General features: G+C 36.6%; 3 protein-coding genes across 3 annotated transcripts in view; 2 read left to right on the forward strand and 1 right to left on the reverse strand.

The window, feature by feature from the left end:
- Nucleotides 1-652: 652 nt before the first annotated feature.
- Nucleotides 653-7176, forward strand: LOC108756771 (exocyst complex component 7). The gene is made up of 7 exons (XM_018500811.1): nucleotides 653-752; nucleotides 1120-1358; nucleotides 1447-1985; nucleotides 2070-2618; nucleotides 4661-4898; nucleotides 5001-5261; nucleotides 5433-7176. The coding sequence occupies exons 1-7, from the start codon at nucleotides 739-741 to the stop codon at nucleotides 5702-5704; spliced, it is 2112 nt and encodes a 703-aa protein (XP_018356313.1). The 5' UTR covers nucleotides 653-738; the 3' UTR covers nucleotides 5705-7176.
- LOC108756775 (ras-related protein Rac1) lies at nucleotides 7172-9447 on the reverse strand. Its single transcript, XM_018500817.1, has 3 exons — nucleotides 9376-9447; nucleotides 8515-8902; nucleotides 7172-8035 (listed from the first exon to the last, which is right to left on the reverse strand). The coding sequence occupies exons 1-3, from the start codon at nucleotides 9408-9410 to the stop codon at nucleotides 7880-7882; spliced, it is 579 nt and encodes a 192-aa protein (XP_018356319.1). The 5' UTR covers nucleotides 9411-9447; the 3' UTR covers nucleotides 7172-7879.
- Nucleotides 9448-11816: 2369 nt separating this feature from the next.
- The window catches only part of LOC108756770 (tubulin-specific chaperone D), a 9310-nt gene continuing 8391 nt past the window's right edge, over nucleotides 11817-12735 (forward strand). Inside the window, exons 1-2 of the mRNA XM_018500810.1 lie at nucleotides 11817-12450; nucleotides 12550-12688. Coding sequence (XP_018356312.1) covers nucleotides 11927-12450; nucleotides 12550-12688 — 663 coding nt within the window. The 5' untranslated portion in view covers nucleotides 11817-11926. The remainder of the gene's footprint in view (nucleotides 12451-12549; nucleotides 12689-12735) is intronic.

A 12735-nucleotide genomic window follows, 5' to 3' on the forward strand; every position in this document is an offset into this window, starting at 1 on the left:
GTTAAATTTATACATATTTTATTTTGATTCTGCACTTTACTAAACCTCATAAAATAATGCAACATATGTCATATTCCATCTCTCTCTTTCTTTCTGTTTTATCATCGTAATATCGACTGTGTTTCGATTTTTTGCCATTTCACTGGCAGGAGCACGCGTGATGTTTGCTATGCGAGTCTCTTTGTCTATCTTACGGAAAAGATAGGAAGAGTGGGGGTAACTAACAGTCCATAGTTATATAGTCAAAGGCCCCAATACCTAATAATTATTGTTCAATTTTGTAATTTTCACCTCATTTCAAAATACACAATCAAGCCCCAGATAATGGCTCGTATTCAAAACACGCTGACATACTATACTTTACGTCACGCATATTATAAAATTTCAAAAATAAAAGCGCGTTCTGAATACAGGCTAATGTTTCCGAACACAGCCCACATAAAAGTATTAAGCCAGAAACACAATGAAAAGCACAGGCAATTGGAATAGGGAATAAGAGATTTCAACCTATCACAGAAAGCGTTCATTCTAGTATACATGACTTTTAATAGGTAGAAATTCGTTATTTGCTTTTCTTATTGCCTGTGTGCTTTCATTGTGTTTCCGGCTTTACATATACATATGAGTCTGCTAAATCAGCTGACGCAACCATTTTACTACTTTGCGTTTTTGTGTGTGTCAATCTGTCAATGTGTGTGCCATAGACAGAGAGAGACATGGAGTGACGGGAACTCTTTAATGTCACAGAAAATGTATGCGATTTCTTAATTACCTATTAAATACATAGAACGTTATTAATTAATTTAATACACATACTAAGTGCTCAGTGTAGAAAGGGTCTGTGTTGACTTGTGTCATTCAATGGAAGACATTCTTAAAAAATTGGCCAAATATAAGTGGTTACAGTTGAAAAAAAAAATTAAATAAAATTTCTTAACTCATCTTTTTTTTTGTTTTGGCACATTTGATATGTTGCAGATAATTGGATAACTTTGGACCTTACATTAGACTCTAAAGATAATATTGACTATTGAAGATATCACAGTCATTCACAATTCTCTAGATTGTTTGCTAAGTCGTTAATTAATTTCGTTTTCAATTGTATATTTTAAAAATCAGTGAAAGAAACATGCATGCGACACGCGCCGACACCTCCGAAAGACGATTCGAAATACAGTGCAAATTGGAGTCTGAGATCGCTGCTCTAGAAGCACTGAAGGAGGCAGAGGAACGCAGCCGACGATTGACGAATGGAGTAGTAGGAATACTCTCTTCCTTAGAAGACCGTTTAGCTACGCTCCGCCGTACAATACTTCCAGTTTACAATGAGACTGAAAATCTTCAAGCACAACAACACAGTAAGCATTTGATTCATTATTATCATTTCTCAAATTACATCTTTCTAGAAAATTTTTTGTAACATTCTTTCTCGCTTTTGTATTACAGATATAGAGAAAACTTTAAGCGTGTTGGATCATGCTATTGGATATTACGGTGTATGTCAAGAAGTAGAAGCTGTAGTACGTGCCGAACCAAGTGGACCTAGTGGTTTAGATGGCTTTCTCGAAGCCATGAATCGACTGTACAATGCTCAGCGGTATTTCCAGAAAAACAATCCTAGTTCCGTCGAGTTACAAAACATCACAGGTCTCTTCTCAATTGGCCTAGAATCTCTATATGCTGAGTTCCATGACATTCTTAATCGCCAAAGTCGACCAATCCTTCCTATTGTGCTTCTGGATCTAATTGGCTCCGATGAGGACACCAATGGCGAGGATGGACCGCAGTCCTTGTGCCAATTGCCTGAGAGCGTTATGAGTGACTTGCTTAAGATCGCTGGATGGCTCGAGGAAAGGGGTCACCGTAGACATACAAAGATGTATGCTTCCGTACGTTCCACCATCGTCTTGAGATCTCTGTTACTGCTCAAAGAACATCAGAGAAGCGCCAGTGGTGGTAGCACCCATGGTGGGAGCCCTATGCCTGTAAATGAATATATATATATATGTGTTTGTGTAAAAATATATGATGCTTTTTAGATATTATTAATATGGATGTATTATCCACAGCGAGCAAAATTCGCTAACCGACACTCTCTAGATGGTCAAGAGAATGCGGGACGTAAAGCGTCGCGACGGCTGCAGCACGCATTGGACAAAGCCAACAGAATGCTATTGAAAGCGTCGCAAACGACGAGGCTGAATCTAGCTCTGAATTCAGTGTCTAGGAAACCGACGCAGCTTATCCCATACTCGATGGAGGATGCGGCACCCGACGAACAAGAGATGGAGAATTATCTTCTGTTAGCGGCCGGCCTACACAAACTCATACAAGCTGAGCGTGCATTGGTCGCGAAGATTCTTTCAGCTTCTTTGCATGCACAAGTGCTCGAAGCCACCGTACGCGACGCGATGGATTTGGTCGCGCATGATGGAGACAGCATAGCTACGCGCGCCAAACGTTGTATCACGAGACGCGACTTCTCTGCCGTTCTCGTGGTTTTCCCGATTTTGAAGCATCTCGGCGAACTGAAGCCCGATTTCGAGAGAACGGTCGAAGGTTGCGATTACGCCCTCCGTTCCAAATTTGCATCTGTGCTCGATACGTTACACTCAACTGTACGTTTCATCCTTTTTCTTACATTTACATAATTGCATGATTTAAATTTTTATTGAACTGGAAAGCATACGGGCAATAGGAGTCAAGCGCAGAAGACGTCGCGCAAGTAATATATCTATGAAGTGTGAAACTTCTTTATTCACTAAAACGCGCTTACATGTTTCAGCTCACTTTTGAGCCTTCCTCAGAGACAACAAAAATTTACATAAACTGTGAATAAAAATTATCCTATCATGGTGAGCACTCCTACCTTGAAAATTTAAACGTCAAGAAGAGTGAAATAAAACGAAGAAGAGAAAAGAAAAATGAACGAAAAAAGGAAATAATGGAAATATCGAAATGGAAAATATGAAAAACTAATTTATCAAAAACCTTACTTTAAGATTATAATTAATCATCTCGAAAATAAGGACGCTCACCCTGATCACAAATCACAAACTGTATCGCAAACTATTATAAATTACTAACTTACTATAAATTATTCAAAAACCGGTTCTCGATATTTTAGCCAGTCGGTATCAGACACAGTGAGTCACTTTCAGTTTTGGCTAGTATTATTGAAGCTTACAAATGAAAAATTTCGCATTGAAACGTTAATCAATTCCATACAAATGAAAGTTAGAAAGTAATCAAAATTTGTTGTCTCTGAGGAAGGCTCAAAAGTGAGCTGAAACATGTAAGCGCGTTTTAGAATAAAGAAGTTTCACACTTCATAGATATATTACTTGCGCGACGTCTTCTGCGCTTGACTTTTACTGCCCGTATCCTTTTCAGTTCTTTGAATTATAAGGAGTCTTAGTTAATTTGATTTGTAATACGGATTTAAATTTTTTTTTTAAATAAATTTAAGATCTTAAATATTAAATTAATATTTATAATTAAAATGTTTTATAAATTAATTAATAAGATCATAAAGGGTTTCTGAAATTACGCCATTTCTCACTAATATTTAATCAGTACTCTTTGAAAATACATTGATAATATATCTTATCAGCAAATATATCTTATCTAATATTTTAAAGAATAAAAATGTAAGTAACATGATTCAGTATCATTCGGTTGATATAATCTCAGTTGCGAGAGATATGCTTATTAAATGAATCAGTATATAAAAAAAGAAGTTTCCATCTATGTTTTATACATTTCCGATTCTATGCGCGATATTTTAATATATTTTTATATCAAAGGAGATTATACTTCAATATGTTAAATTAGATTATTTACTTTTAAGAAATACTACTAAGACATAACAGTAACATATGATGAATATAGACATAATAGTAACACACACATATGATGAAAGAATTATTATAAATAGAAACCGATGAAATTTTATGTTTAACACACATGAATTTTTGAAGATCAGTAATCTCTCAATGTTTTTAAAGTTACAAACTACTAAGCTACATTTCTACACTTACATTTCTATATTTACTAGCTTTCAGAGAAAAAAAAAATCATTAAATTTTCTTCGAAAATCGTTTTCTAAATTAAAATCCTTTCTCAAGGAAAAATAGATTTGTATGGCCAAATTGAGATGAAAGATCCTTGCCATTTTTATATAGATTCTAGCCCTTTGTGTATAGTAATTAAATTTAATTAAAATGAATTATTATTAGAGGATAAAAATGTTCCACAGACACATCCAAACTGACAGATTTAAAGATTTAAAATATTGCTGGATACAGATCTGAAAATATTTTTATTGAAACATTAAAATGATTACGTTGAAAACTAAAAATAAGCAATGCAAAAAATCTTAATATTCCAGTATAAGTTTCTAACACAATTATTTTGATGGTCCAACAAGGTTAATTTTTTAGATTTATATTCAGTACAATTTTAGATCTCACCAAAATTGTTTCTTCTTGAGAGGTAGAAAATTAATTTATAATATAAAACTTACAACATTTAAACGATGTCCATTTATTCCTTTCCTTAAAATACAAATTCCTCCAATTTAATTATACAAACCTCCCTCTCACTTCCTGTTAAAAAGATGTATAACCAACATAATGAAAGAAATTATTCAATTTTGTAGGGAGCTAAAGCTTTGGAAGAGTTCGCGGAAAGTGTGAGAAATGAATCTGGTGCGGGTTTGCCAAAGGACGGTACCGTGGCGGAAGGAACTAGCAATGTCTTGATTTTTCTGGAACAACTGGCCGAATATGCGGATATGGCTGGTACTGTTCTTCAACGCAATCTTTTCACAGATCAGTCTGCATTACACTCGAAAGAGCCGGAAAATGTACATAAAATGGTTCTCAGTGTATACATCAGTAAGTCCATGCTCATATTGTTTATTCTTCGTAATTAAATATAAACTAGCTGAAATGAAAATTTGACGTTAATTTGACGAAAATTGTTTTGTCCTCTTGTAGAAAAAGTTCTTGCTCAACTGAATCTGGCGTTAGTGAGTAAAAGCGATGCGTCTTATTCCGATCTCGCTTTACGAGCTTTATTTCGGTTGAATAATCATAATTACGTAGTTAACGCTCTCCGTCGAAGTTCTCTTATGGAGCTACTCTTACTGGCCGAGCCAAGTGCGGAACAAACATATTATGATCTACTTCTTAAAGACAAAAACAATTACGTTACTACGACATTCACCAAAGCCCGATCATATCTCGCAGACGAACCAGGTTTGTACCTTAATTTCAATCAGATTATAAACAAGATTCTCTCAAGTCACAGAAATAAATAGAAACATACGTGTCTACTTTCTGGAACAATGATGAAAGTGTTCAACACTTGGTGGATCTAAACTTATTATTAATTGCAATAATTTCCGCACGCGTTTTTCCTTCGCATAGATCTTGCCGCCAAAATGTTAAAGGAGAAATTCTTGGGTTTCGCACGAGAACTAGAGGAAGTGACCAAGTGTCAGCGTTCTTATTCGGTGCCTGACAGATGTTTGCGCGAAGAGTTAAGGAAGGAATTGCACGAGGCGATTGTACCGCTGTACACCGCATTCTACAACAAGTATCGCGGCACGTCGTTCTCGAAGAATCCGACGAAATACATAAAGTACACGCCCGATCAGATATCGACGCTAATCAACACGTTTTTCGACGCCGCCGCATAATAACATACATGTGTATCGCACCGCAAAATGTTTGTCTCGACAAAGAATTAGTAGAGTATTTAATAAACACCCATTTAATAAAGCATATTTAATTACAATAGTTTTAGTGATTCTTTTCCGTGCGGACCGAATCTTTATTTCTTTCTCAAACAGATTGCACAGAGATTAATATAGATCTGCGACAATTGAGAGTCTAGTTAGGTCTTGGTCCAGCTTCCCCCCTCCCCCGCATTTTGTTTATATATATTTATAATATATATATAAAAAACAAGTAACGATTTAGATTCGATCAGCGACTTATGTATATATATATATATTTATTTTTATATATATATGTATATATGTATATGGTTCATATTACCACTTACAATGTACAAAATCATACATTATACGTGATAATAAGAAAGAATACATTCGAAGTTCAGCATTTATGTACACAGTTGTTATATCATATCAGATTTTCTCTCATTACATACTTACACACTCGTACTTTTCGCATTCGTTCTTTCTTTCATACAATAGCTCTCTCGCTTTCTCGCATACATGAAATATTCGCGCGTTCTCTGCTTCGATAGTCATATTTTATTCCTTTAAATGCAGCATTACACTCCTTTTCTTTTAATTCCGACCTGATGATCACACGGTAATTCTCTGTGAGAAAGAATGTGATGAATTGTGCGCACTAATCACAGATTATTATCATCGCGCCAGAAAATCATCACTTGCAAGTGAAACAACACAAAGCAGAGAAACTGCTTAAACTCGCAATTTGACATTTATACTTATATCACATACATCTAAAATTCTTGTACAGTTAGCTATTTTTTCTTTCTTAAATTACGGTATGTAACATTTAATGTTAACCAATTTAGTGGAAGAAGGAAGCCATATTATGCGGCCGCTGCGCTATCGATTCCACTTCGGAAAATATAGTTATCATTTTTTTTTCATTTTTTGCGTATCTATTGGTTAATTATCTCCTTTCAAAATTGTTACGAACTCATCTTCGAAGCGAAACTATTTTTAAACTATTGCATATGTGAACAGAATTAAATATAGGACGTGCACAGTGAACATTGAATGGCATTCGATTACGCATCTAACACCTTCAATTAGATTTTTATATACAATTTCTCAAATAAACCTAAGATTTTTACGAACGTAACAGACCAGTGTTTTTCAGAGATTAATAAATTCTCTTTGTGAAAGAGAATACGACTCTGTCGAAGCTTTGTTAAAGCCTTTGATAACATATTGTGTTGAATGCTTGGAATAAAAAAAAAATACTTATGGTTGCTCTAAGTACTTGGAGAAATGTATATATGCGTGGCATTACCATTATTCACATTTATAATGAACATCTATATGAATATCTTCCAAAGAGGTTTGCCATATATTCTACACACATATCTCTAAAAAATATTCTCTCTTCTTTCTCTCTGAATTTATATCTTGATGCATATCGAAATTTTTTTATAATATAAGGAAAACTACTACGTTTTTTCTCTTTTTTCCTCCATTTTAAATACATTAACTATACGTGTCCTATCTAAAATGTACAATAGCGAATAGCATAAAATGGTTTTCCTCTTTGATTAAACTGATCAGTATACAGTCAATGTTTGGACAATTATATAGTAATATTTGCTTTTTTTCTTTTACCCATTCATTATATAATTATTAATTAATTGTAATATTAATAACGTACTTCTAGTATACTGTACAGTAGTTAGTTCAGTTATTTTGGCTTCTTTTACACTCCTTTTGCTTAGAACATCCAGTCAATTTGCATTTATAGCCCTATAATGTGATTAAACTGTCTAAACTGGAAATTTGGCTCGCATAGACAGCAGTAAACTTCAATAATTAATTTATATTTTCATTTAAAATGTGGTAGAGGCCACATAAAAACGAATTTATATCTCTCAAATTCACGATTCTCCCTTGTGAACCCTCTTTTGTTTTGCTCGCTGGAAATTTATACCGAACTGACATTTGTGCGCTTATGCTGGTAGATGGTTGCAGCCTCTAAGCTGATATAGGCTGGTACAACTGGGGTTCCAAATAGTCGATAATTTATCCGATTGATTCGATTAGTGTTTGGTACACTGGAGATGAGATGAGACACTTTTAGCACATTCCAGTACCAACGTGCAAAGAGGGATACATTTAATATTATAGAAGGAAACATCTGCGCTTTGGCTTCACTTGCAGAACCGGGCACAGTACAGCGCGTATCGCTTCGTCAAACACAGTCTTCAAGCCTTTTTGTGTCAAAGCGGAGCATTCCAAATATTTTACAGCACCGATCTCCTTTGCCATTGCTAAACCCTGTTATGAATGAGATACATTTTGAAATAATAGAGTTTTTGCAATACCGTGTTTCTAGGTACGGTAAACACTAAAGTTACGTTATTTAGAAAGTCAAACTGCACATGTGCAATTCAAATTTCCACTAAATAACATGACTTTAGCATTCACCATATCTGAATACACGGTATTGCAAAAACTTTCTAGTATTCGTTCTCTAGATATTTGTAACAATATTAGTTATATTGATTGAAACTGTTATTTGTGCAATCATCTTAATATTTATATTAACTCGCAATGTATTTGTTACACAGTCAAAATGTAACTTTTCAATGATTATCTCACTCTTTCTTCCTTTCTTTCTTTTTTTCTTTCTTTCTCTCTATTCTATAATATACACATATAATTTTAATCCAAATGTATACTTTTTGGTCACTTTATAAACTTTGTATCAATGTATAGAAATAATGAAAACAAATATAGAAATAATGAAAACAAACCTGAGGATAAGTAATGGGAGCTAGTTTTTTGTCTTTCAAACGTTCGATGGTCTCCTTGTCTTCACGCAGATCTAGCTTAGTGCCAACTAGAATAATTGGAGTAGCAGGACAGTGATGACGTACTTCCGGATACCATTTGGCACGTACATTTTCAAAACTTGCCGGATTCACCAATGAAAAGCAGATGAGAAAGACATCAGTTTGTGGATAAGACAACGGCCGTAGTCTGTCATAATCCTCTTGTCCTGCTGTATCCCACAGGCCAAGATTAATCGGCTTTCCATCGACCATCACATTCGCAGAATAGTTGTCGAATACCGTTGGAATATATTCCCCAGGAAATGCATTGGTGGTGTAGCTTATCAATAAGCATGTTTTACCTACCGCACTAGAGAACAGAAATATAGCAATTAATATGCATAGTATTATCCATTGCTCTGCTGGCTGATATAAATACAAATATAAGAATAAGTTTATTTGTCAGGAAACATCTTGTTAGATGAATCATTATGCAGAATGATTTTCCAATCACAACAATAGAAACAAGTCTTTTCTTCTAGACCGAGCTAACAAATTGGTCTGCCGCGCTGTCTTTCGTCATTGGTCATCAACTGTGGCACAGAGAAAAATGTCACGTCCTCGCGAACACGTCAACGTCGTATCGCGAGGTCCGCATACGGGCGTGGTAGAGCTTCGCTGGCGAGACGAGGCCATCACGCTCGCGCTCCAGGAAAACGGGAAGGAGGTCGATAGAGGAGGTGAGAGCAGGTAAGAATTTGGATCGCGTCCCGGGAGTAAACGTCCCCGTCGCGTCCTCGTCGCGCCCGAGCCCGGATGTATGGCTCACCGCGTGTTACGTACCCGTCGCCGACGACCACGCACTTGATGGCTTGCATCCTGGATGTCCGATGCTGTCCGTAGTACACACACGTAAATTTGCACTAAGTCGATTCTAAATGGAAGGGAGGAAAGGAGAAAGAGAAAGAAAGAGAGAGAGGGCGGGAGAGGAAGAGACAAACGGCGCGGGACGTACGCGCGACAGGAAGAGGGCAGCGACGACGGAGGAGGAAGAGGAAGAAGAGGAGGAGGAGAAAGAGAGGAGCGCGTCGAGAGGATGGAGGGGTAGGGCGTTAAAGAGAAGAGGAAGCGTGATGGACGCAGAGATTACAATTGAGGTTAGAGCGCGACGGAGATACGTGACGAAGGCGCGATTAACTCCAGCGACTGATTGGTCGGCTGGATGACTTCCTTTTGATCGGTCCGAGAGCATACGAGAGTTGACGAGAGCGTGGTGACGATCACAGCAGGAGATAACTTGGCCGCGACACACTTACGGAATCAAGGATAAGGGATAAACCTTCCCTATACGATTCATCCGCATCAACCTATACAAACCGAGACCGAGCAAATGCGAGCGAAGCGCTACGAACACTACGAATAGTGTGGTATAGTGCGAATAAGCGCCTATTTCAGATGATTAAGACGCGCCTTTGCGAGCGTCGATAGGTGGCGACACAGTCGCCTCATGTGAGGGGCAGAGTTGGGAAATTTAGCGCTGCGAGAAGTCTCTTACATTTCCCACATATAAAATATACAATACCGTATAAAATGTATTATATACGTTAAAAAAAACGTTCTAAGACTCACTTTAAATGAAATACAATACAGTGAGTACTGCCACCGACGAGATACTATTAAAGACCGACATCCTTATGGGAATTCGCGTCCTTGTGAATATTGAAGTAATTAAGAGTTAAAAATTGATAATATTGTATTTATTTTATGATTTGTTAGTTTAGTAAACGTATCTATGCATTTAGAACTTAATAATACTCGACTTTTCTTTAAAATTGTGGTTTTAGTGTTATCGTCAAAGTTTGATTATCAAACAAAGATGATAACTGCAGAGAAAAAATTGTAATTTTTCTGCAATATATAGGATATTATATAGTTTTATATCATATTTATTTATGGAATATTTGTTGTTGCAACAAAAAATCATGAATTTAATAATGTATGAGCCAAATATTTATGTTAATAATAGCAAATTTATATCAATAAGCATTCTTCAGTTATCATTCTTCTGTCAGCATTCTTCAATTATCTCCGGACTCTTGAGGCCCTTTTTATACCGCCGAAAATTTGCCCAGTTGACGGACTTTAATAGTATCTCGTCGGTGGTACAGGGAATAACAGGGAAAGCTGCCCAATCAGAACTCTGGGATATAATATCGAACTTACACACCAGAAGGTCGATTGTATATCTTCAAATATGGTGAAAATTACAAAAGTGTGTAAATTTACTAGAGTATTCATAATTTAATTGGTCAATACCTAGTAACCTTTGCTTTTGTAATTTTCACCATATTTGAAGATATACAATCGATCTTCTTTTCCTTTAAAAATCCACAATCGTCTCCCAGAATTCTGGTTGGACGGCTCGTTATTCATTGTTGCCTGTGCCTTATTTAAGCCTTAACTGTATCGCATAATGAAATAAGAGAAGAGCTCAAGAGAAGAATTAATTTGGGGAATGCGTGCTTCTATATATATTCGGTTAAGAAACTACTCGGTTCGCGGATATTGTCTAGGCGCTTAAAAATTTGAATTTACAGAACGATTATTTTACCGGTAGTCCTTTATGGCAGCGAAGCGTGGTCACTTACATTACAAGACGAGAAAAGATTTAGGGCTTTCGAAAATAAAGTACTTCGAAAAATCATCGGGGCAAAACGCGATGAGGAAACGGGCGAATGGAGAAAATTACACAACGCAGAATTACATCAATTATATAATAGTCCGGATATTATTAATGTCATAAAATCGCGTCGATTAAGATGGGCAGGTCACGCGGCGCGTATGGATGAGAATCGAATTGCATATAAAGTACTAATTGGTAAACCGGATGGGAAAAGACCATTGGGTAGACCAAGACGTAGATGGGAAGATAATATTAGAATGGACCTTAACGAAATGGGGTACGAGGGTCACAAATGGAGGGATCTTGCTCAGGGACGGGAACAGTGGCGGGATTTGGTATTTGCGGCAATGAGCTTTCGAGTTCCTAACGCCTAATAATAATAATAATAATAATCGGATCGCATACCGCGCTCCAATCGCACCCTTAGGGTGCGGTTCACTTAACGCTACAAATGCTTCGAAGCTTTTGATTGACCAATCGGAAGAAAGAATTGTATTGATTGACCAATAAAAAAATGCTTTGAAGTATTTGTACCTTCAAGTGGATCGTAGCTTTGATAACGCTGTCTATGTCAGCATGTTGGCAACACTGATGAGCCGGAGCTGTCAAAATTGGTGCATGCATGGTTATGATTACCTCAACAGCGAATCTTTCACTACGCAGTTTGATTCACGTGAGTTACAAGCGAATAGTGGACCCGACGAGATTTAGATGATGGTGCTGAACGATTGCGCGGACCCGGAGAGGGTAGGATGCGGCTTTAGCACATTTAAGGAAGTGGACGAGGTGATCGTTCTGATAGCGGAGCTAAGGCGACCGGATTTGTTGACGAGTCTTGTAGAGCGGAACAGGGATCGTTTCAATTTCATTCTATCTCAGTATCAGGATCAGCATCAACTTTTGGATCCGTATCTTGAGAAAATCTTAGAATCTCTGCTGTCGATTATCAAGGATGATAATTATCCGGAAAATGTCAAGCACAATACGTTCAAGTATTTATTTATTATCATGTCCGTGAAGACGTACAAGAGAATCGTTACTTATCTCCCGCACGAAGTAGTGGATCTCTTGCCTGTATTAAGAATGCTCGAGAAGCAAGACTCAAATGATGTGGAAACATGGGAAACAAGATACGTTTTGCTTGTCTGGTTGTCCATTATCTCGAAGATACCATTTCCCCTATCTCGCTTAGAGTCGTCTGAGAATGTAGACCCAGAGCAAACTATCATTGTCAGGTATTTATTGATGCTATTAATCAAAGGAAAATTGGAGCAAAGTTTCATTGAAAGATGAGGAAATATATTGTTTTTACTTCTGTATAATGTATGTTCTAGAATTTTAAAGGTATGCAAACTATATTGCCTGTTAAAAGATGCTTGCGCTGTGGCAGCTGTGTTTTTAATAGCAAATTTTTTAACAAGATCTGATGTCAAAAAGTTATACTTGGAAGAAATGATTATGTGGTGCTTAAAGGTAACATTTCTCTTTAAAGGAGGATATGTATATATATATGTATATAT

This window comes from Trachymyrmex septentrionalis, unplaced genomic scaffold (assembly GCF_001594115.1).
Source record: "Trachymyrmex septentrionalis isolate Tsep2-gDNA-1 unplaced genomic scaffold, Tsep1.0 scaffold13, whole genome shotgun sequence".
Lineage (NCBI taxonomy): Eukaryota > Metazoa > Arthropoda > Insecta > Hymenoptera > Formicidae > Trachymyrmex > Trachymyrmex septentrionalis.

What these genes read in the sequence shown, in the direction of transcription:
- LOC108756771 (XM_018500811.1), top strand. An exon ending in GGTTCTCAGTGTATACATCA is followed by an intron (nt 4,899 to 5,000) that starts GTAAGTCCATGC and finishes GTCCTCTTGTAG; the next exon opens with AAAAAGTTCTTGCTCAACTG. An exon ending in ATATCTCGCAGACGAACCAG is followed by an intron (nt 5,262 to 5,432) that starts GTTTGTACCTTA and finishes TCCTTCGCATAG; the next exon opens with ATCTTGCCGCCAAAATGTTA.
- LOC108756775 (XM_018500817.1), bottom strand. Translation starts at nt 9,410, where the DNA reads ATGCAAGCCATCAAGTGCGTGGTCGTCGGCGACGG. An exon ending in TGCGTGGTCGTCGGCGACGG is followed by an intron (nt 8,903 to 9,375) that starts GTACGTAACACG and finishes TCTGTTCTCTAG; the next exon opens with TGCGGTAGGTAAAACATGCT. An exon ending in CTCCCATTACTTATCCTCAG is followed by an intron (nt 8,036 to 8,514) that starts GTTTGTTTTCAT and finishes CATTCATAACAG; the next exon opens with GGTTTAGCAATGGCAAAGGA.